The sequence below is a fragment of the Physeter macrocephalus genome, chromosome 8 (genome assembly GCF_002837175.3).
Source record: "Physeter macrocephalus isolate SW-GA chromosome 8, ASM283717v5, whole genome shotgun sequence".
Lineage (NCBI taxonomy): Eukaryota > Metazoa > Chordata > Mammalia > Artiodactyla > Physeteridae > Physeter > Physeter macrocephalus.
Genome location: NC_041221.1, coordinates 96,512,104 through 96,537,684, shown reverse-complemented (window position 1 = coordinate 96,537,684; position 25,581 = coordinate 96,512,104). Strand labels below are relative to the sequence as shown.

The 25,581-nt window shown below is 37.6% G+C and overlaps 1 protein-coding gene and 1 long non-coding RNA gene across 2 annotated transcripts in view; both read right to left on the bottom strand.

Annotated features, from left to right (window-relative positions):
- LOC112064960 (uncharacterized) overlaps window positions 1-25,581 on the bottom strand; it is a 120,004-nt gene that overhangs the window by 54,943 nt on the left and 39,480 nt on the right. The window lies entirely within an intron of this gene.
- Window positions 14,028-14,447, bottom strand: LOC102990501 (oligosaccharyltransferase complex subunit OSTC-like). Its single transcript, XM_055086697.1, has one exon. The coding sequence runs from the start codon at window positions 14,445-14,447 to the stop codon at window positions 14,028-14,030; it is 420 nt and encodes a 139-aa protein (XP_054942672.1).

Sequence of the window (25,581 nt, the reverse complement as noted above, 5' to 3'; positions counted from 1 at the left end):
CCATGGCCGCTGAGCCTGCGCGTCCGGAGCCTGTGCTTCGCAATGGGAGAGGCCACAACAGTGAGAGGCCCGCGTACCGCAAAAAAAAAAAAAAAAAAAAAAAAAAAAAAAAAAAGGTGGAAATAGTCAACATAGTCAAATGCTGCTAAAAGGCCAACCAAATAAGAACTGAAAAATGTCCACTGGATTCTTAATTACAGGTATTTAGGCTGATTGAACTTGTCCCACAGCTCACTGATGATCTGTTTATTTTTTTTATTCTTTCATTTCTCTATGTTTCTGTTTTAATCATTTCAATTGCCATGTCTTCAAGTTCACTAATATTTTTCTTCTGAAACATCTAATCTGTTGTTAATCCCATCTGTGATGGTTAATTTTATGTGTCAATTTTGCTAGGCTATGGTGTCCAGTTGTTTGGTGAAACACCAGTCTGGATATGTTGTGAAGATATTTTTTAGATGTGACTGACATTTATTTATCATTAAACTCTGGGTAAAGCAGATTACCCTCCATAATGTACATGGATCTCATCCAATCAGTTGAAAACCTTAAGAGAAAAAAACTGAGGTCCACCAAGTGGGAAGGAAGAAGGAATTCTGTCTCCATTCTGCCTTTAACATCAACTCCTACTGAAATGTCTAGCCTGGCAGCCAGCCCTGATGATTTCAGACTTGCCAGCCCCCACAATCACATGAGCCAGCGCTTTAAAATAAATACACACACACACAGACACACACACACACACACACACACACACACACACAGCCTATTGATTCTGTTTCTCTGGAAAACCCTAATTAATATACCATCCACTGCATCTCACACATTACTGTTTTTATCTCTAGAAGTTCCATTTGGATCTTTCCTATACCTTCCATCTACTTAACTTTTCGAACATATGAAATGCAGTGACAATAATGATTTTAATGTCCTTCTAGTTATAGCATCTAAATCAGTTCTGGATTGGTTTCAGTTGATTGATTTTACTTCTCATTATGGGTCCACTCTGTGAATTTTGCCTTGTTGGGTGCTTGGTATTTTTGTATGCCTAGAAATCTCCTTGAGCTTTGTTCTGAGTGTAGTTAAGTTTCTTGAAAGCAACTTGATTCTTTCAGGTCTTGCTTTTAAGATGTGTTAGCTGAGGTCAAAACAGTACTTAGCCTAGAAGTAAATATAATGGAATTTGGTAATTGATTTGAAGTTGAGGCAAGGGAGGGAAAATGGTCAGACGACTCTGAAGTTCTCAACGTAGATGAGTGAGAAATAAAGATTCCAGAAACAGAGGAAAGACCATCATATCTGAAAAAAGTTTAGTTATGATAAAGTAATACATGAAAATAGTAAAAAGAAAATATCAAATCCTGTGCTTATAAAGAAACCTGAGAATCTCCCATTCTGCCCCTCCTCCTTTCCAGAGTCCATAGGCAAATTTTGTTAACTGTTTCTGTATGGGTTCTTCTGGTAGCTAATCCTACAATTCTAAATAATATCTGCATCTCTCTTTTCTTTACTTACAATCTGAGGTGCCATTTACTGACTCTCTGCTATGAAAGGCTTGGGCTCATTTACACAAATCTTCCCTCCTGTGTCCCATACACTGATAACTATCAATATATTGTTATTCTTAGCTCTTCCACCGGTTACTTTGGTAGCTATTCAATAGGTCCAATGTTAACTACCTCTGGGACTCTCAAAGGAAAGTATTTCTAGCATCACAGTAGAATAGATTTTCTTTTCTTTTATTATATCAAATGCTTAAAATCAAGCCATATTTTGATTAGCTTCATTATTAAGTATGGTATAATTTTTCAGCTTTTGGTTTTTTTCCTAGAGTTTCTGAATACTTTTCATTTTTCTTAAAAAAGGGTTTGGGCGATTACAAACCTTCATTATATCCTCACATTTATCTTGCCTTCCTTTCAATTCTTTGGTTTGTTACATACAGTTTAGTTTTCTTCTGGAGACATCCACTCCAAGACTTTCTGCTTTCCAGCTTCAATATGGCTGTTTCTCCCTTGTCCTGCTACAGAGTCCAGGGAATTCCCTTATTTTTTCAGTTTGGGGACAATATTTCCTGGATCCTATTATTTCTCTTTCTTTGTTTTTCCCAATGCTCAAATTTCTCTCTTACCCTTCATCCTCCAGTCCTGTGGGATTTTTCTTCAGTATCTGAACATGCCATGTTCTCTCTTAGCCTGGAGTCATCAAAACGCTCTTGTCTCTGCCAGGAGCACTTTCCTATCCACTTGTTGTAGCTAAGTCCTGTTCACATTTGGGGTATCAGTTTAAAAGAACGCTTGTTCATTATATCCTCACATTTATCTTGCCTTCCTTTCAATTCTTTGGTTTGTTACACACAGTTTAGTTTTCTTCTGGAGACATCCACTCCAAGACTTTCTGCTTTCCTGCTTCAATATGGCTGTTTCTCCCTTGTCCTGCTACAGAGTCCAGGGAATTCCCTTATTTTTTCAGTTTGGGAACAATATTTCCTGGATCCTATTATTTCTCTTTCTTGGTTTTTCCCAATGCTCAAATTTCTCTCTTATCCTTCATCCTCCAGTCCTCCAGGGATTTTTCTTCAGTATCTGAACATGCCATGTTCTCTCTTAGCCTGGAGTCATCAAAACGCTCTTGTCTCTGCCAGGAGCACTTTCCTATCCACTTGTTGTAGCTAAGTCCTGTTCACATTTTGTAGTTAAGTTTCTTGAAAGCAACTTGATTCTTTCAGGTCTTGCTTTTAAGATGTGTTAGCTGAGGTCAAAACAGTACTTAGCCTAGAAGTAAATATAATGGAATTTGGTAATTGATTTGAAGTTGAGGCAAGGGAGGGAAAATGGTCAGACGACTCTGAAGTTCTCAACGTAGATGAGTGAGAAATAAAGATTCCAGAAACAGAGGATAAGAAAGACCATCATATCTGAAAAAAGTTTAGTTATGATAAAGTAATACATGAAAATAGTAAAAAGAAAATATCAAATCCTGTGCTTATAAAGAAACCTGAGAATCTCCCATTCTGCCCCTCCTCCTTTCCAGAGTCCATAGGCAAATTTTGTTAACTGTTTCTGTATGGGTTCTTCTGGTAGCTAATCCTACAATTCTAAATAATATCTGCATCTCTCTTTTCTTTACTTACAATCTGAGGTGCCATTTACTGACTCTCTGCTATGAAAGGCTTGGGCTCATTTACACAAATCTTCCCTCCTGTGTCCCATACACTGATAACTATCAATATATTGTTATTCTTAGCTCTTCCACCGGTTACTTTGGTAGCTATTCAATAGGTCCAATGTTAACTACCTCTGGGACTCTCAAAGGAAAGTATTTCTAGCATCACAGTAGAATAGATTTTCTTTTCTTTTATTATATCAAATGCTTAAAATCAAGCCATATTTTGATTAGCTTCATTATTAAGTATGGTATAATTTTTCAGCTTTTGGTTTTTTTCCTAGAGTTTCTGAATACTTTTCATTTTTCTTAAAAAAGGGTTTGGGCGATTACAAACCTTCATTATATCCTCACATTTATCTTGCCTTCCTTTCAATTCTTTGGTTTGTTACATACAGTTTAGTTTTCTTCTGGAGACATCCACTCCAAGACTTTCTGCTTTCCAGCTTCAATATGGCTGTTTCTCCCTTGTCCTGCTACAGAGTCCAGGGAATTCCCTTATTTTTTCAGTTTGGGGACAATATTTCCTGGATCCTATTATTTCTCTTTCTTTGTTTTTCCCAATGCTCAAATTTCTCTCTTACCCTTCATCCTCCAGTCCTGTGGGATTTTTCTTCAGTATCTGAACATGCCATGTTCTCTCTTAGCCTGGAGTCATCAAAACGCTCTTGTCTCTGCCAGGAGCACTTTCCCATCCACTTGTTGTAGCTAAGTCCTGTTCACATTTGGGGTATCAGTTTAAAAGAACACTTGCTCTGTGATGTTATATAACCCTCTCTTCTCCTTCCCTGTCCGTATCATTTAGATTCTGCCCCTCTTCTGTGGAAGCCACAAAACACTGAACTTTCCCTGTCATACTTTTCACTGTGTATTAAATTACTTATAAACTCAAAGCAGGCAAGAAACTATTTTTACCTTATTTTCAGAGTTGCTGCCTGATAACCATGGCACTTAATAAACAACTAATATTTTTATATACATGATTTAATGAATGAGTAAAAGATATTCTACAGTCGAAGAATAGTTAAATAACTGAGGTTAGACCAACTTAATGAAATGTTCTAGTCATTAATATGGTAATTTTTAAAGGATGCATAATCAAAAAATACATGATATATGTCAAACTTATAAAAAAATACACTTTGACTGAAACAGTATAAAAGAGTTGGCAGGTTTATCAGTATTTTCCACTTTTACCCTCAACCTTTCTTTAAATTAATGCTTTCAAATGCAGTTTCAATGCTCTTAACATAGTTAAGCAATTATAAAATAAATAAACCCTGTGAATTCTTAGATAGTTATAAATATTTATAAGTATAAAAATGTATGAATAAAATAAAGCAAACTAGGATTTTTCTTTTAAACATTTATAGTTTTGATTGAACCTCAATAATGAAAGAAGTTTTGGAGTATCCATTATTGAGATATCTCTCACATTTTCCCATAGTAAGCCTTTAAAAAAATTTTAATATAAACACTGCTCTAAACACTATGATATGTGGAATTATTAAAATACTCTTCTAATTTAAACTTTCCTGAAATTTCTAGAAGAAAGGAAGGAAGGAAGGAAGGAAGGAAGGGTAGAAAGACAGTAGGAGTAAAGGAGAAAATTAGCAGGTTCAAATTCTCAAAAAAATAATTATGTAAATAAGTATCATTCTGCAATTAAATATAAAGATTTTCGAATCTTAAATAATATTTTAAAATAGTTTCCTTATACTGACTTTTTAGCCACTTAGCACTTGACTCAGACAAGCACTTAGCCTTGGTTAAGAGTAGCTCACCACAACAAGAGCTGGAATGCCTGACATGCACTTGAAATGGCATGTGCGGTTAAGTCCACCAAAGGGGTCAAAGGCAATACCCAAAATCAGAGTGATGGGCAAGGGTAAGTAGTGTAGCAAACACAGTCTAAGCATATAGCCAAGTTGGCTGAATGAATTGGAAAAAGAACCAAAATGTAAACCAAACCCAAACCTGGATCCCAAATCAGAATGAGGGCCAAGTCAGGAATGAAGGAGGCATAGGCTGAGGACTTGTGGACAATATGGGCAGGACTGGGCTTCCCTCCTCCCCTTCTGAGAAAGGAGTATCTTTTCCCCATCCATGGACACACATGGGTTACTTAGATATTATGAGCCTAGAATTTAGTTGTTGGCCAACCTACTTCAGAAAGACAATTCAAACCTTCTACACTTAATCATATTGTTATGTTTATGTGTATCTTCATTTCAAGGAAAAGATACCAAAACTATCAAACCTCTGAGTAGGTCTCCAAAGTCATAATATGAGCCAAACTTGAACCAGAGTATAAGATCAATTTCCTCATTCCTAGCATCATTACATCTGCCCGTTATGCTGCTTCCCATCAAAATGATTTAAAGTTATTCTTTTTTCCCCTAATGCTATGCACCACTGATGCCACATAAATCTCAAGGTAATATTAGAGTTATATTTCTTTTCAGAATGTAAAGGCAATCTCTAGTTTATAGCAGATGGAAAAACAATATTAAATGACAGGGTTTTTTTTTAAGTTAAAGAGATAAGCCCTATATATTACTTTTTTCCTTTTCTTTTTTTTTTTTTTTTTTCTTTTGGCCACACTGTATGTCTTGCGAGATCTCAGTTCCCTGACCAGGGACTGAACCCAGGCAACGGCAGTGAAAGCCCAGAATCCTAAGCACTAGGCCACCAGGGAACTCCCGTACATATTACTTTTACATATTTTTAAAATGTGAGCTAAGTCTTAGCAACAATACAGTCTGGATCCCTGTATATACACAAACTCTTATATAGAGTACACAGCATAAAGGTTAACACTGTGGGCTTTAAATTCAAACACACAAATGTTTTAATCACCATTCTGAAAAACCATGTGATCTTGGGCAAAAGACTTAACTTCTTAAGTCATAGCTTCTCCATCCATTAAAGTGGGGATGATAACAGTAACTCCCTCAGAGGGCTGTTGTGAGGATTAAATGAAAAAGGCGCTTAAAAGCTTAGCACAATTCCTAACACTAGAGTTAGTGCTCATTTTTTTTTTTATAAATTTATTTTATTTTATTTATTTATTTCTGGCTGTGTTGGGTCTTCATTGCTGTGCGCGGGCTTTCTCTAGTTGCGACGAGCAGGGGCTACTCTTCGTTGTGGTGCGCAGGCTTCTCACTGCGGTGGCTTCTCTTGTTGCGGAGCGCACGGGCTCTAGGCGTGTGGGCTTCAGTAGTTGTGGCACGCAGGCTCAGTAGTTGTGGCTCATGGGCTTAGTTGCTCTGTGGCATGTGGGATCTTCCCGGCCCAGGGCTCGAACCCGTGTCCCCTGCATTGGCAGATGGATTCTTAACCACTGCACCACCAGGGAAGTCCCTAGTGCTCATTTAATATGTACTAATAATAGTAGTAATAGTACCCCTCAGGTTTATGGCAAGAAGCTCACAAGATGGAGCTGAGACTCTCCTCTGGGCTCTTCTGTTATGCTGGCATCCATGACATGGAACTTATGTCATATTTGAGAGCATGTCAGAGAGGATGGCTTGCCTCCCAGTGCTTTCCAGGAGCACTGGTGTTACACCACACACACAGCTTTGAAAATCTAAGCAGATTTCAAAGTTGCTTAAATAGCTTTCTTGGCCAAGAGTCATGTAAGTTGCCAACTGGCAATGGAATCATTTTCCACTCAAACTTGACAGCAGCAGGATTTAAACAGAAAACTGGGAGGAGGGCAACGGAAGTAACATGCTTCCTTCCTCAAGGCAGTTTTGGACTCTTTGGCACCAGAGAAAAGTTTTAAAGATGAGAGAAATTTTGCATGAATATTACAGTATTTATTTGCAATGTATCAAAAATAAATGGAAAAGGAATAGCTAGTTGCCATCAAAACTCCCTTTCTACCATTTTTTTTCATATTCTGTGAACTCTTTCTTAGAAGACATTGGAATTTCTTCATTTGGGTGCTCTAATTCAAGTACAGTGAACCTGGATTTTTTAATTAACTTATTTTTTATTGAAGTATAGTTGATTTACAGTGTTTCAGGTATACAGCAAAGTGATTCAGTTTACATATATATATTCTCTTTCAGATTATTTTTCCATTATATAAGATATTGAATATAGTTCCCTTTGCTATACAGTAGGTCCTTGTTGTTTATCTATTTTATATATAGTAGTGTGTATCTGTTAATCCCAAATTCCTAATTTATCCCTTCCCTCCTTCCCCTTTGGTAACCATCAGTTTGTTTTCTATGTCTGTAAGTCTGTTTCTGTTTTGTAAATAAATGCATTTGTGTCTTTTTTCATTAGTGAATCTGAATATTTTGAGTCAAATAAGAGTCACTGGACTTCAGTGATACTGCAGAAGTTCTTCTCTTCCTTTAAAATATAAAATAGAACCCAAGAGTAAAATAAGTTTTTTCATATTTCCATTTTTCTTGACAGTAAGAGAGTAAGAGGAATCAGGGTAAATGCCAATAGATATTTAAATCCTCTCTAAGAGGAACTCTAACTGATGGCATTCTAACTAATTAGGAAACTTGTAAGGATAAAGTTTCTACATGCTTCCTCAGAAAACACTCTTCCAAAGTACTAACAGGAAATGTTTTCTTATTTTTATATACGTGGCTTAATTCCAAAAAACATTTGAGGTAAGGCAGAAAGATATATACAGTATATTGAGATTTTTAAAAAAATAATAAATGAGGAAACTAGGGAAAAAAATAAAAGAAATTGTAAGAAAAAAAAATAAAGACATCAGTGCTAAGTGTGCACCATAAACTTGCTCTAAGCATCCTAGCAGTCAGTAGAAAGAGGTGAATTATATTATTTGATATCTGTAAGATCAACAGCAACAACAATCATGTTCTCAAAAAAAACTTAGCTTTTATCTAATATATTCCTTCTGCTAGGGTTTGTAACAGTTTCCTTATATTTGCTTGTAAACGAGAACACTATTACTCAGGCTATTGTGGGGAGAGAGAATGTTCTTATATTTCAGAGATTTCTACTGCCATATTTAGGGGGAAGATGTCATGATATCAGCAAAATTAAATAAGTATACATAGTTAAGACAAAGAACATCCAGTAAACATATTCTATAATAATATTCCCATGTGCAATTTTTAGCAATTGACGCTCCTTAAAAAAATTTGTAAGAAAGACTGTTTGGTTCCCAGTGATGAAATGATTTACCATTAGATACTTTAAATCAGAGACTAGTAGTTTTATACTTCATGGAACTATATGTCTGTGGTAGACAGAATAATGGCCCTCCAAAAATGTCCATGTCCTAACCCCAGAAACCTATGAATGTTACACAGCAAAAGGCACTTTGCAGATGTGATTAAGGAACTTGAGGTGGTGAAATTATTCTGCATTATCTGGATTGGTTTATATAATCACAAGGGTCCTTATAAGAGGGGGCAGGAGGGGCAGATTCGGACAGAGGAAGAGCAATCGAGACATGGAGAGGCTGGAGTGATATAAGGAAGGGGACACAAGCCAAGGAATGCAGGTGACCTCTAGACACTGAAAAAGGCAAGAAAATGAATTCTTCCCCAAAACTCCCAGAAAGAATGCAGCCCTGCTGACACCTTGATTTCAGGACTTCTGACTTCCAAAACTATAAGATAATAACTTTGTGCTGTTTTAAGCTCACCAAATCTATGGCAATTTGTTAGAGCAATAACAGGCAACTAATTCAATGACTACAAACTCAATATATTGATATTACTAATCGATTTCATGAATTTCTACCCAGGTACTAATAGTAAGCAAAAATGTATTACACAGCCATAAAAAAGAATGAAATGATGCCATCTGCAGCAACATGGATGGACCCAGAGACTGTCAAACTGAGTGACGTTAAGTCAGACTGAGAAAGACAAATGTCATATTATATCACTATGTGGAATCTAAAAAAAAATGGTACAACTGAACTTATTTACAAAACAGAAATAGAGTCACAGATATAGAAAACAAACTTATGGTTACCAAGGGGGGAATGGGGAGGGGAGGGATAAATTGGGAGACTGGGATTGAGATATACACACTACTATATATAAAATCTGATAACCAATAAGGACCTACTGTATAGCACAGGGAACTCTACTCAGTACTGTGTAATGACCTATATGGGAAAAGAATCTAAAAAAGAGTGGAGATATATATATATAACTGATTCACTTTGCTGTACACCTGAAACTAACACAACATTGTAACTCAACTATACTCCAATAAATTATTTTAAAAAGAAATAATGCTCACTTTAAAACATATCTCTTATATTTTAGTTAAGCCACAAAATGAGCCCCAAGTATATCTAGATACTTTGAATATAACAATTTTCAAAATGTGCTTCATAATACACTGGTTCTGCGGGATGTAAAAGGTGTTAAGCACGAAAAAGAATTCTAAGGTCAAATAACTTGGAAAAACTATACTATTTAATTGTAGAATAATTAAAATGATTTTTAAAAATTATCCCAGGAGTCTAGATTTACCAAGAAACTTTCTGGGTTATTCAAAGGATCCACATCCATCACCACTCCACTATCAAGAGCAGGTGGAAGATGAAGGCAAAGTAGTAGAATAAATGTACTTAATGATAGAATGAAAGTGTCCTTCCAGCTTTAGAAAATCTGGCTAATCAACCCTATTCACAATTTCATCCTCCTCAGCTCATACTCATGCAGCCACCTCTATAGTCCCTGTTCACGAGCACAAGGCCAGCTCAGCAAGGAGACTCTCAGATAACATAGCTGCTTCTTGGTGTCTCTGCCACCTGCCACTGACCTTATCCATGGGAGCATGCCCAGGCTTTTATTTGGAGGAATGACACTAGGACTACTCACCAATCAAACTGAAGAAAGCAAGCCATTTACTTCACTCATTTAATCCTGCCCCTTGTACTTAATTCATCCTCCCAACATACTCCACCCATCCTCATCCAATTCTCTCCAACAACAGAGGGAAAGACATTTGCCAAGAATATAAGTTTAGTGGAGCACAAACCTCAAACATGGACATTGCAGAAACTTCAGACTTACTCCTAAGGAACAAGATTTCCTGGGGAACAGAAAAATGGCTTCAAAGCTTGTCAACAGGAGCCAAAGCTTGGTCTCTCATAAATGCTAGAGTAAATATTTTAACAGATCTCTTCACTGTAGGGCTAATGAGTACCATGTATCTTTAAGAGAAAAGGAAAACAGTACAGTGTTTTTCACATATTTATGATCCAGGAACTTTCCTCTCTGGAACATCTACAGAACAACACTTGGAAAACAATTTGCTAGTTATATATGAAACTTCCTAAAGTCAGTCAATTCCTTTGAGGATTATCATGTGAAAAGTGAAAAATAAAGAGCCCACGTAAAAAATTCTACATGGGCAATTTGAGAATTCATTATGGCCAAATAACAAGGTAAAGAAGCTTATTTCTAGATATCAGGCAGGAGATTTGGGCCCTTACTGATGAACTGCTATCGCCAGGCTAACTGAAGTAAGAATAGCCTAAGAATGCTCAATTGTCAGGCAAATGATTAAGGCAGAAATTGAGGTCATGAGGCCAAGACAGGATCAGAATCAAGGAGGTCAACATTTGGCATGAAACTGACACAGTTAATAGAAAGCCAGGTCACCCAAAGTCACCCCTACCTGCCAACTCAAATACGAAGCACAGAAGCTAAAACAACATGATTCAAAATCAGTACCTCAGCATCACCCCAAGTACTAAAAGTTAAAAATGTAGGAAAAAATATTTCAGGCAAAATAAATAATGTGCTGAGAAATAACTGTCATTATTTTTTAAAACCACAGAAAATAGCCATAAAGTGAACAATCATTCATCTACTGGGAATTCCATAGGCCTTTGGCCCAGAATAACTTCCTTACTTATAAATCACCTTGTTTTTCCTAAAGAACTTTTTAAAATGCTATTTCTGGGAACTTTCCAAAAAAGCAGCATAAGAAATTTTTTTTCCACAGAAAGTTACCAACCAAACTTCCCCGTTTCACAATAATTTTAAAAGTTATCCACCAAATTTTTATATTCCAGGAAGAAAAACATAATTATAAACATTTTTTTAACTTAGAAAAGCCTATAAACACCCACAACTACACACACTAACACACAAAACCCAAATTACTGTAACACAGTATAGTCTTATGAAAAGAAACTTCACAGCACAGGGCAGTCATCGTTCTTAGAAGAGCTTATCTGTCTTTTGGTCATCAAGATGATGTACTTATATTACTTACATTACTTATGCTTTCACAAAACACACTTTAGATATGATCACAATAATTAATATAGTTTGTCATTAAAACTCATTCATTCAACAGATATTTATTGAATGTTTTCTCTAAACAAGGAGCTAACAATGGTGAATACTAATCTATGTGTCTATCTCATAATTTCATGCATTTAATTCCTCTCCCCACAAATATAAAATTACTGGTGACCCCCAAAATAATATTTTATAGTTATACATCTTTAATTCTTTATGGAGATACATAAAGGGAAGATAACTTTTCTAAATCTTAAAGTGAGACAATCCTTTTAAATCATGTATTCTGGGAGGTTTACTATATTTTTATACAGTTTTGGAGGACATGCTTTCTTAAAATGGTGAATTAGTTTACCTTTTTTCTGAGGTTTATGGGTAGTACATAATTTGGTCAGGTATTCTGAGACTAAAGAAATAATTTCAAAGAGAGACAAAGCAGTTCAATGCATGCTTTCTTAGTAAAAAGCTCTTATTTTAAAAGTTCGGCATTTGTTTTTTTAAAAATCAAACTAAATCTGCAGAGGTTTTGTTTAAAAATATGCCTAGATTTACTTAATGTTAAAGTTTGATAGCATTTCCACTTGATAAAGCATTTTAGCAGAAACACCATAAAAGCAGCCATGGAAACTGAAATGATACATTGCGACCTGGACTATTTTAAAAGACAATTGCCTAAATAAAAGATTTTTCAGTAGCTAGACAAGCAGCTTTATTTGTAAAAAGGAAACTGTTTCCCAAAGAAATAACAGGAATGAACCCTAAATTCTTACAACTCAAAATCATTTTTCTAAAAGTGTTGTGGCCTTGACCCTTAATTTGATGATTAGACTAGATTTTTTGTAAAGTATTATAACTGTTGATTTAATAGACTCATATTTCTCACAACTGGTTATCTTTTTAATGTAATATCTTATATTATATAAGCAATCTCAGTACACAAAGAGGGAGCATTGCCACTATTTGTAGGAGCAGTTAAAAGATATTATGTAATTTAAGCAACATTCTCAGGCAAATCTATCAACAAACAACACAGTTATTTCTTACTATGTAATCAACATTTGCATTAGAGATAAAAATATTATCCCTTCTCCTGTGGTTCCTTAGTACTGAGGATTCAGTACAGTTTTGTTTTCTGTTTTTTTTAATGTGTTGGCTTGAAGGAAGTTTTATTTTTTATCTTTTGCATGAGTAAAATTATCTTAATTCCAAAAATTAGTCATTGTAAAGAACTGGGTGCATTAAGAGTAATTTCCTTAAAAAAAGATATTTGGACATGAAATTTTTGTGGAGAACCTGGATTAAGTCTACAGCTCATTCAGTCTAGTAATTTACAAACAACATAACATGCTATGGAGAAAAGACATAATTTTTCTCAATATTACTATTCACAACACACACATGAGGAAACTGAAATTGAGAGATGTTAAGTAACTCGTCCAAGATCATACAGTTTGTGAACAGCAGAACTAGGCCTCAACCACCTGGGCCTTTCCAACAGACTGGGACTACCAAAATTTCCTGCTTCACTCCACAATGAACATCCAATTTCAATGTACTCTAAAAATAAACAAAAACACAGAACACATTCTATAAACCAGTTATGCTCAGCTTTGAAAAATCATTATTAGAAGTATTTATGTCTTCTCAGGCTAGAAAAATATTTCATAATTCATTAAATTTTTGTTTTAGTAAACTATTATAAGCATAAGTTTTCTTTCAGGAAAAATATACACACCCTAATTCATATACATAGAAAAGGCAAGTTAGGAGAACTAAACACGTATCCCAAAAAAATCCACACAGGATAGAATCTCTAGTCCCAATTTTAAGCCTCCCATCAGACGAAAAGCTCTTACCCAACCATCGATTCTCATGCCTATTGAATGATGTCCTCCCCAGGTCAAACCTCTTGGCCCTACAGTGTGGGTCACAGAGGTAAGTTCAAGGGCACCAAAGTGGGAGAAAACTCTCTTCAGTAATATTCTTTTTAAAAAATACTGATTTTTTAAAATTTAAAAGAAACAGAAAAGCATTCTATATATAAAGAATAACTTCCCTTTCCCTTTTATTCAGAGGTTTGTCATGCTTACTCCAAGAATAAATTAAGCATTCCCATTATCAAATATTTAGGGCTTCATTTAAAATTCTTTTTTGTGTTTATAGTAATTCATATTCAGGCAGATTCCAGGCCCTCAAAGCAGCATGAATTCATTTTTTAAGGGGTTTGTAAAAAATAATCACTTTACTCAATATTATAGTTGTAGAAATGAAGTATATTTTCTTTAAGAAATAAAAAAAAAGAAGAAAATGCCACTTAACATCATTGGTATGCCAGTATAGGACAGCAAGAAAAAATACTGATAAGCTTGTCTCTTTGATATCAAGAAGACATTCTAGTCCAAGCTATAATACGCTTCCTATGTTTTCACTAGATGTTTCTTTTCTGCTGCTTTTCATCCTTTTCCATATTTCATATCAGAGGACTGGTACAGCCTTGAAAACTTCATTAACAGGAGCAAATTCAGTATCCACCGATTTCTTCTCAAAAGGCACTCTAACCCATCAGATAGCCCGGCAGTTTCATTCTCATGAATACTCTCTAACCATGAAAAAACTCAATAGGACACAGATGAATCCAATGAATAGAAGGAGAAATCTCTTGCGTTTGGGAATGTTTGGTGCACTGGATCGGTCCAGGATTATGAAACCTAAACCTCCCATTGTAAACAGGAAGCTGGATGTGAGTCCTTCCATAATATATTGTCCATTTACTCTGCAGGCCAAGAAAGCTACGGGTCTCTGATGCCCATGTTCATCAGTCATGGAGCTGACACTTGGAGGTTCAACAATAACATCATAAATGACTCCTCCAGTGATGAGGAAGTAAGACACCACCACCAGAGCGTACACTGTCATGGCCGATAGCATGTGCACCCAGGGCGGCTTCTTCAGCTTCAGGATGGGACATTCGAGCACTAAGAACAGGACTCGGTACAAACTTTCCATGTTGGTGGCGGCAGGGTCAGCTGTCGGCCGCCAGCCCCACACGTCACCCGGGAACAGGCATGAATTCATTTTTAAACCAATTTCCTTGTTTTGCAGAAAGGCAGAGAAAGTCCAAACTCTTTGTGTAATGACATTTTTCTCATTAACAAAGGCTTTTCAAAAAATCTACATCTGTTTTCCTAGTAATCCTAACACTTTTAATATGATGCTTACTTCAATTTCTAAAGAATCTGATACAAAAGTTAGTGTGGGTTCATCAACCTACCCTGGCCTCCTCTTCACCGGTTTAGATTCTTCTGTCCCTTATAGATGAAACTCCCTTATCACCACCACCTCCCAAAGGCCTCTGCTAACTCCACTAGGTTGGAATAGATGTCCTTCCAACCTGCCATTACAGCATCCTAGGGAAAAGCTCTGTGGTAGCATACTGCACTATGGTAATAATCTTTACATGCTTGTCCCCACTTATAGAAAGTAAACCCCTGTAAGGCAGGAATCTTATTCGCCTTTTAATTGCATTTAATAAATACTTTTGGAGGAAAGGAAGATTAAAAAAATCAAATACATTTCCTTTCCTTCCCTTCCCCTTTCCTCTTCTTCCTTTCTTTTCTGAACAATTCAGACCATTATTTTGTGGGGCAGAAAAAGACTGGCATCAAGGTGTAAAACCCAAGCAGGGTGAGGAAGGTATCCAGGTAGGAGGGCTCCCAGCCTGAGAGTCAGTGAGGTGAGGAAAGCATTCATGTGAGGGGTTGACTTGGGGCAGGAAGTCAGAAGCCAAGTGGAGTGACACAGGGGTCCCTGCAGGAAGTACACAGTATCAGAGCCACAGCAGAGAAAGGAAGGAGTCCATGGATTGTGGTAGCTCAGTGTGAAGTCAGAGCCCAAAGAGAGTGAAGAGAGCATCCACCGAACTCAGGGCATCAGAGCTCTAGCTGGGAGAGGGGGTGGCCACATGGAGTGGAGTGGCACCCTGGATGGGGTTTCAGAGCCCAGCAGACTGAGGAGGGCATCCCTGCAGAGGGTCTAAGCCTCAGTGGAGTGATGAGGGCATCTATGCAAGAGTGGAGACCCCATGTGGGGATCAGAGCACCTAAGCCAGTGAGGAGGACAAAAGGGGTGACAGTCAGAAGCAGGAGTCTGAGCCTACACAGACAGAGGAAGGGCTTATAGGCCGGGGGCGTGATGTGAGGTTTTCCTGACCACTGTGAGAAAGGCACTTGCATGGGTGTTAAGGAGACTCTGGCCAGGCCCCTTCAGTGCTGGACACTAAGACCTGGCCTGGGGTCTTGGAACATGGGTTGCGGTGTGAGGCATCCACACAGGAAACAATGACACTGGTTACATACTGGGAGGTTGAACAAGCAAGTAATCCTGAACAAGGACATAGTAATGATAATGGGAGTCAAGTTTCTTACTATGGAGGAAGAGAAACAAATACAGAAGGGGTCAAAATGCAAATGAATCCTGAGGAATTTTATTTTGGAATCTAAATTCATATGCAAGAACAAATGGGCAAAGTATAGTTAAAATTGTTCTAAATTTAAAAATAACATGAAGAATTGATTAATAGCAGCGGTCCCCGACCTTTTTGGCACCAGGGACTGGTTTCGTGGAAGACAATTTTCCACGGACCCGGGTGGCGGGGGATGGTTCAGGCAGTAATGCGAGCGATGGGGAGCGGCAGATGAAGCTTCGCTCACTTGCCTGCCGCTCACCTCCTGCTGTGCAGCCCGGTTCCTAACAGGCTGCGGACCGGTACCAGTCCACGGCCCAGGGGTTGGGGACCCCTGATTAATAGCATATTTTAAATATACTGATTATAGTATATTTTAAATAATATTAAAATGTAGATATTATATAGTGTATTAGTCTTAGAATATTTAAAATTTTGATATAAAGCTTCAAAAATATCAGTGGAGAGAGAGGATAATTCACTAAAGGTGGTAGATCCAAACCCTGGGAGACCTAGGGTGGCTCCACCTTCTTCCCACTCCCCCTCCTCTCTGGCCACACTCCCTGCCCCCATGGTACAGGATAGGTATATAAAGTGGGTCCCCTCACCACCTCTTGCTGCAGCATTCTCCTCATCCAGGAGAACACCTTCTGATAAGGTACTTAAACCCATTCATCTGGCTTCATGTCCAGTTGTCCCACAGGATGCTCACACATGGCTGCCATTCCTATATAATACAGGAATACAGTCTGACTCCTGCAGCCTCCTGTCTCTGCTCATTGTCTCTCCCCAGTTCTCCTGTTCAAACAGGACAGGGAGTAAATCAGCCAGTCAGCTGCAAGCCAACTGTTCTTGCAGAATCCCCATTCTCTACAAGCAATTCACTTGGGAGTCAAATATAACCTTCCTCTCTCTCGCCCTGCCTTCCTCTCTCCATAGAGTTCTCTCATATAAACCAGAGGAGCCTATAGTTAGAAGAAGGGGTTAGTATATGGTTGGGAGGTGCAGATCTGGTTTGAGTCCTGGAGGGATTGTCTCACTCCAGCTCTCTTTAGAATATGAGATACTGGCTGTCCAATGTGTCCTTGGTTTTGTCCCCTAGTCAAGAGCAACAGAAAAAAAACCACTCAAAATCCTAATACATACACTAATGCAAAGGAAAATGTCACATGAAACTGGTGACCACGGTTAAAATCTAGTAGGGGACTGACTGTCACAGGAAACCATAAAAAAAAGGGAACTTACAAGGATACGTCTGAATCTTTTCCAAGACTATATTCACATATTATTTGTGTAATTTAAAATAAATCTAAAGCAAAGAAAAATTTAAAAACTAATTATTAACAGCCAGAAACAAACATAATAGTGAATATAAATCACAGAATGGGCTTTGTCATCATAAAATCAATGAAGAAAATTAAAAGATGAATAATTTGCTCATATAAAGTAAATAAATTTATATATGCTTATCTCATACAAATAGATTTATTGAAACCCTAATGGTTAAATGAGCTAGAAACATGAGTTAACTATTCATAAAAGACAAAAAATGATTGTCTATCTAAGTTTGAAAATAAACCAATATCTATTGCTTGCCTCGGGGTATTGGATTACTGGTGGGGTTTCTTCCCTTCTTTTTTCTTATAAAATTTGTACAATAAATATTTATCTCTTTATAATCAAGAGAAAAAAACTTTAAAAAAGCCCCTCTCACGCTATCCCCCCCCCAGAAAGTATATATGTATATATATACCAAATATAAATTTTTGGTAAGAGAGTCCCAATACTAGTGAAGTAAACAGAAAGCAGTATAGAAACTAAGAGCTCAATATGTAAACCTAATGATTTATCCTTTTCCCAGAGAAGCAAATATTTTAAAACAGTTTTAATCTATCTGATGGATTACAACTGATTTTATACTTTAAAAAAAGTCACTGAATCTTTATTACAGCAGTCTTACAAGAAACATCAACACATACAAAGAAATTTAAAAGCTGTCGAGTTAAACAATAAGTATGGTTTTTTTATAATTTTACAACTTTCTATAAACTATTTCCTATAGCTTCTCAGTAAGAAAGAAAATTGTTTTCCTCTGGCCTTCAACAACTCTGACACTTATTATACCTTGTTTTTCACTTTGAAACTTTATGTGCTTTTTCTGCCTTCACTTAATTTCTATATGAGGGGATCAGCTACTAAAACCAAAAATATCAGAAATTCCAAAATTAAAATGTTAATTTGTTTATAGAGTAAGTGTAATGAAATTTCAATACATTCATTACAGTCATGAAACATGAATAACTTTACATAGTATATTTCCCCAAGAATAAGTGAACTATAATTTTTTTTAACTTCTATAATGTACTTTCTTTTAAAAAGAAAAATGCACTAAGCTTGTAGAGCTAGTCTTGTGTCTAAAATTAACCCATGAATCAACTAGCCAAATACAAGAGCATGGCCTATATCCATTCAGAGAATTTTCTTCAAAAAGCTAACCCATGGGCTTCCCTGGTGGCGCAGTGGTTGGGAGTCCGCCTGCCGATGCGGGGGACGTGGGTTCGTGCCCCAGTCCGGGAGGATCCCGCATGCCGCGGAGCGGCTGGGCCCGTGAACCATGGCCGCTGAGCCTGTGCGTCCGGAGCCTGTGCTCCGCAATGGGAGAGGCCGCAACAGTGAGAGGCCCGTGAACCGAAAAAAAAAAAAAAAAAAAGCTAACCCATAAAGAAATCAAACACCAAGACACTTGTATCAGTCGGGCCAGCTCCCTGCTCTAACCGAGGAAAGCTGGAAATGGAAGCAAGAAGCAGTGATCAAACACAAGACATGGGAGCGCTCCTATGAATACTAATGAAGAATCCTGACTTACTCCCAAAAGCATTCTTTGACAATTCACAGGCATGAAACCTGCCCGTCAATTCAATCTTTCTATCCGTGCAGCTGGTAAAACCCTATCAACTGAAAAAGGAACCACAAATTATATATTTCTTGAAGCAAAGATATAATCAAAGGAAGTAATGTAGTTTTATGATACCATTTTAATAGTGTGAACCAATCTTGAGTTATCCTTTTTAATTAAATCAAAAAGAACCAAGATGGTTTTTAACCTAACATGAAGTTAAATACTATGTAACAGATATACTGACACATTTATTTTTTAAAGAGTGGGAAATTTTACTATTTTTTCCACATTTGAAAGTATTACTTTCATTATTCAAGTGTGGACTCAACTTCATCAAAACTGAAGAGGTTAAACAGGGTAGTATTAAGCAAACTCTTCTTAGTGAACTCAGGAATACCTCATCCAATTCTACTTAGAGCCTGTTAAAGAGGAGTTAGAATTTTAGCAAGCTAAAAATTTGTCACATAGAAAACAGCAAGCAGTTCTCCCTGAAGATCTGTGGGCACTGGACACTTACTTAATGCGAGCGAGCAACGTGCCCCTGATCGCAGTGGGAAGGCTCACAGACATGACACGTTCAGTGCCAAAGCAAGGGCTCTAATTAGCAAAGGGTTCCGTCTGACAGTCAAGGGCTTAACCTTCATTGGGAAATAATGAGCCAGACAATGTTTGAAGCCTCCATGTAAGATTTAGAGAAGAATAGGGGTGCTGAGAACTGCCTTAAATGTGCTAAACTGACAGACACAGGTGACCAAACAATGAACTGCACACTTGGCAAAGGAGAAGAAAATATTTGGTATATACTGGCAACCTCCAGAGCAGCACTCCTCTTTTGTCCCTGAATTAAGATGAAACAATTTAATAGGCCATATTATTTGGTTGAGTTACTTTAAAGAAAATAGAAGACTTGGTGGAGGAGATATATTTTCTGAAAACGTTTCTCAGATACCAACTTTTATGATAAGAGAACATCTGGGAACTTCTCTGAAGATCAGAGACAAATCTCAGTTTAAAGGCTAGAAGTTCATTAGCAAACACAAACACTCAGTGGTTAGAATTACCTAGAATGACGTTCAAGCCAAGGATCCAAACTCTAAGTAAATGAGAACATATCCTTCTTGCCTTCTAATCTAAAAAATTACTACTGCTCCCAAAAGTTTCTTGCATACATGATTTTAAAAATTCTTTTCCATTACAGTTTATTACAGGATACTGAGTATAGTTCCCTGTGCCATACAGTAGGACCTTGTTGTCTATTTTATTTATTTATTTATATTTTTTAATAGATTAATTTATTTTTGCCTGCATTGGGTCATCGTTGTTGCGCATAGGCTTTCTCTAGTTGTGGCGAATGGGGTCTTACTCTTCGTTGCAGTGCGCAGGCTTCCCATTGCGGTGGCTTCTCTTGTTGTGGAGCATGGGCTCTAGGCATGTGGGCTTCAGTAGTTGTGGCACATGGGCTCAGTAGTTGTGGCTCACGGGCTCTAGAGCGCAGGCTCAGTAGTTTTGGCACATGGGCTTAGTTGCTCCGCGGCATGTGGGATCTTCCCAGATCAGGGCTCGAACCCGTGTCCCCTGTATTAGCAGGTGGTTTCTTAACCACTGCGCCACTAGGGAATTCCTGTTTGTCTATTTTGTATATAGTAGTTTGTATCTGCTAATCCCAAACTCCTAATTTATCCGTCCCCAACTCCCTTCCACTTTGATAACCATAAATTTGTTTTCTATGTCTGTGAGTCTCTTTCTGTTTCATAAATAAGTTCACTTGTATCATATTTTAGATTCCACACATAAGTGATATCATATGGTATTTGTCTTCCTTTATGACTTACTTACTTAGGCATACATGATTTTTTACTCTTAACTGCACAAACTCTTAAAAGAGTAAAAAAAAAAATTTACTCTTTTTATTTAATGTAACTGAATCTGGGGGAAAAGTACTCATGTTTGACTGTTCACCAAAACAATATGCATTATTTGATAAACTAAGTAAATAACTTTTAAATTAATCATTGGTTTTTCCTACTTTACCCCTCAATTTGTTATACCTAAATTAGCTAAGTCTTTTAGGATATTTATAAACTGATATATATATTTATAAATTCATATATATGTGTATATATATTCACACACACATACACACACATATATATACAAGCTACATTATCTGGAAGAAAGTTACTAAATTTGAAAATCAACTGCTTGTAGAGAGTAAATATAAACATTGTAGAGCAACACAAGGTTTCAATTACATATTGAAGGTATATATGTGTCTATATATATACATATATACTAATGTTTTACAAATTCTAGTAATGCTGAGTTGTCTTCCAGTATTTGTTTAGAAGGTATAAAAACTCACGGCTCAATAGTAAAATGCTAATTGAGTTTGCTAAAAGATGTCTCTTAAGAATTATAAGCCCCAAGTAAATAAAGTAATAAACCACTAATAACAATCTTAAAGTCCAATAACTGGGGTTTAAATTTTTAAATGAAGAGCATTGCAAAGCAAATATCTGGCACAGGTACTAAAAAGGCAAAAAAAAATGAATTCTGAAATACATCTGTCCCCAATGATTTCAACTTTATGGAACTAAGAGATTACAAATTGTACATTTGTTTTCCCAGTCAAGACACTGAGAATCAGGGTTTTTGTTTTCTCTAATAGAAATATTTCAAAATAGAATGCATACATAGACTCTGGAGAGAAAAAGAGAAATGCAAGACTTGAGTAGAGCTATCCTTGTTTCCTCTTCCTTCCCTTTTTGGACAGGCAACAATTTTCTCTTGGGGCAGAACAGTAAAGCCTCTGCTGTACCATGACTCCAGGAAAAACAAAGGCACTTTATCTGCCCAATCTCTTGTCAGGTGAAGGGAGAATTATACTTGGTGAATTTTCAAAAGCACCCTGAGCCTTCTATCGGGGCCTCAATGTTCAAAGATCTCATGGAACAGAGGTTCGGGTTAACCAGAAGACTGGGCAAATGATTTGGTGATTTTAAAAGGCACACTAATAGATGCAAGCTACATTATTTGGAAGAAAGTTACTAAATTTGAAAATCAATTGCTTGTAGGTTGTAAATATAAACATTAAAGATCATCACAAAGTTTCATTAGCTCATAGTTATAAAATTGGCTTTTATAACTTTATACCATATATTTTGTTTGCCAACAGGTTTACCTGGAAAATATAAAATATGCCTATTCGCGATCAAAGAAGGTGATAGCACTTATCACCTTCTAGCAGGGTGCATTTTTTTCTTATTTATTAACTATATATAATATCTTTAAATTAATAAATTATATATTAATTAATGTAACTATAGTATATTAATATATTATCATATTATTGATCATTATTTGTCTTCTCTGCTAGAATATAAGCTCTACTCTGGCAGAGATATTCATAGTTGTTCACCAAGCATGTAGAACAGTGCCTGGCACACTCCACGAAACTTGTGGAATGAATGAATAAAATATAAAAGTGAAAATTAAAAGAAGGAAATAATTCTACTGTAGATACCTTACAGTACAGCAGAATCAGATAATAATTTTTAAAAATCATCTCCAGGAAGAGTTAATTTGTTCTCATTAAAGAAAAAGTGCCATATCACCAGGACCTCTAGCATCACTCTCAGCTGGAGAAAGCCTTCTCCATCATGGACACGTCTTAGCAGAGGGGTCTCCCCTCCCTAAAGACCTTGGCTCTAGTTCACCACTCTCAGAATAGTAATCCCATACGTGGCTCTGGTACTTTCCATCTGACCTGATTCTACCATAAAATTTATACTGCCTCTTATTCAAGGGAATAAACATGGATTAAATGTTTAGCCCCAAGGTCCTGGAAACAGATTTGAATAAGACTTGGAGCCAAGGGCTTCCCTGGTGGCGCAGTGGTTGGGAGTCCGCCTGCCGATGCAGGGGACACGGGTTTGTGGGGGTAGTGAAAACAGAAGTTAAGAAAAACTAGTGAAAAAGTTGTACCACTGCACTGGGTGGCCTTTAAGACTGTTTCCAGCCATCCTGACTCTGGAAACTTTTATTTGCTTTCTCTGCAATGCTGTGGATGTATATTTGGCAGGGAGTCCGCCTGCCGATGCAGGGGACACGGGTTTGTGCCCCGGTCCGGGAGGGTCCCACATGCCGCGGAGCGGCTGTGCCCGTGAGCCGTGGCCGCTGGGCCTGCGCGTCCGGAGCCTGTGCTCCGGGCAGGAGGGGCCATGACAGTGAGAGGCCCGCGTACCGCAAAAAAAAAAAAAAAAAAAAGAGTTGGAGCCAAAAAATCAGACATGGATTGAGACTATAAAGATTTCTATGTTCTTTCTGCTTATCCAAGCATTGAATTTTGAGGTAACCACTGAAAAGCACAACTGCAGCTTTTGGTTCGATCACAATTTGATGATTAAATATCATTTAAGTATGAGCTATAGCGTTCCTGAAATATAAGGATAGCTCAAAATGTTTGGTAAGCTATAGATAACAATTGAGTGTATTAGACAACTCAGAAAAGATAGTGATGAATTTTGTGAAGGATAAAATTGAACCTCTTCCCCCTAATTGCAACACCTCTCCATCTCAACATACACTGACTGCAACCCATACCCACACCCACAGTGTCACTACAAAAGAAAGTATTGCCTTGAAGATATCAATGACTTCCTTCTTGACAAATCCTCTTCTCAATGATTCTTTGGCCAGCATTTCATAATTTCTATTGTCTTAGTTTAGGTGGCATTCCACAATCCCAAATATTTTCCTGCTTTTACAAAGATCTGAGACATTTAACAGCACTCCTCACTAAAGTCATTCCATGGAGCTAAGTTCCCTTTTGCTCTTTTTCTTTTATTTCCACTGACAACTCACACATTTTTATAATATTACCTACTAGAGAGTGTACTTTCTTAGAACAGTTATCATTCTGATGATCAGTGAGTGTTCAAACATAGCTTCCTATTCAAAACAAGGTTTTCCCTTTTTTTCAAAAGTTCAAATAAAAACAAAAGTTTAAAAAAATATATCTATCCTGCATTCTAAATAACTCATCTTAATGATTCTTCTTTTTATTGGCCAGGCTATTCCCTTCAATTCCCACAGCCACCATAGTAGGCTAGGTCCATAGCAAACTTGAAATAAACATGTCTATTGTAGGCTGAATCATATCCCCCGCACCCTTGCAAAATTCACATATTGAAGTCTTTACCCCTAATACCTCACAATGTGTCTGTATTACAAATAGGGCCTTTAAAAAGATAATCAAGGTAAAATGAGGTCATATGGATGGACCCTAATACAGTATGACTGGTGTCCTTATATGAAGAGATGAAGACACAGACACACACAGAGGAAAGACCATGTGATGACACTGGAAGAAGATGACAAAAGAGAGACCCTCAGAAGAAACCAACCTTGCCCACACCTTGATCTCATACTTCTAGCCTCCAGAACTGTGAGGAAATAAATTTCTATTGTTTAAGACACCGAGTCTGTGGTACTTTGTTACGGCAGTTCTAGCAAACTAATACAACATCCATCTCATTATTTGATCCATTAACTTGGCCAATGACCACTTGTTCTCTGACCACAGTAAATATCTAGCATGTTTTTCTCTTGGCTATGGGTTTTTGCCTCTTTATGCAATTTCCCTGATATAAAAGACACACATTAGGTGTCATTTCTGCTCCTCCTCTGCCCCTCCTTTCCATGTTCTCAATTATATCCATTACCATACTTCCCCTCAGTCATGCCACTCAAGATCAATTCACCCTAGATTTCCTCTTTAAATTAAAGCTTCCTCTATAAGTCCATCCTTGCAATTAAAAAAAAAAAACTATTAGGCTCCTCCTAATTCCTATATCAAAAATTGATCTTTTTCACTCAACTTGTATTCTACCTCCTCTTATAAGAATAGTCAGGGGCTTCCCTGGTGGCGCAGTGGTTGAGAATCCGCCTGCCGATGCAGGGGCCACGGGTTGGTGCCCCGGTCCGGGAAGATCCCACATGCCGTGGAGCGGCTGGGCCCGTGAGCCATAGCCGCTGAGCCTGCGCGTCTGGAGCCTGTGCTCCACAAAGGGAGAGGCCACAACTGTGAGAGGCCCGCATACCGCAAAGAAAAAAAAAAAAAAAAGAATAGTCAAATTCCATTTTGAAATTCATATATTTAAAGTATGTATCTCTTATGCTGGAAATTTCCTTTGTAGTCTTTCCTTAAGAAATCTAAAAATACCTGATATACCTCATGTACATTTTACTCATCCCCAAATTACTTTATTTTTTATTTTTTATTTTTTTGTGGTATGCGGGCCTCTCACTGTTGCGGCCTCTCCCGTTGCGGAGCACAGGCTCCGGACGCGCAGGCCCAGCGGCCATGGCTCACGGGCCCAGCCGCTCCGCGGCATGTGGGATCCGCGGGCCTCCGTCTGCTGTGGCCTCTCCCGTTGCGGAGCACAGGCTCCGGGCGCGCAGGCCCAGCGGCCATGGCTCACGGGCCCAGCCGCTCCGCGGCATGTGGGATCCTCCCAGACCGGGGCGCGAACCCGGTTCCCCTGCATCGGCAGGCGGACGCGCAACCACTGCGCCACCAGGGAAGCCCCCCAAATTACTTTTAAGTGTTTATAAAAATGGAAGTATTTTTGCTATACTCTATTTGAGTCAACTCTAACCTGCTAAGACACTAATATTTAAGATACCCTCCTAGAAGGGCTAGCTCATCTAGGAAAACCTTAATACCAGGGAGGTCTGTTATCACAACTACATTCTGGGAAAACTAATGCCTGCAAGTA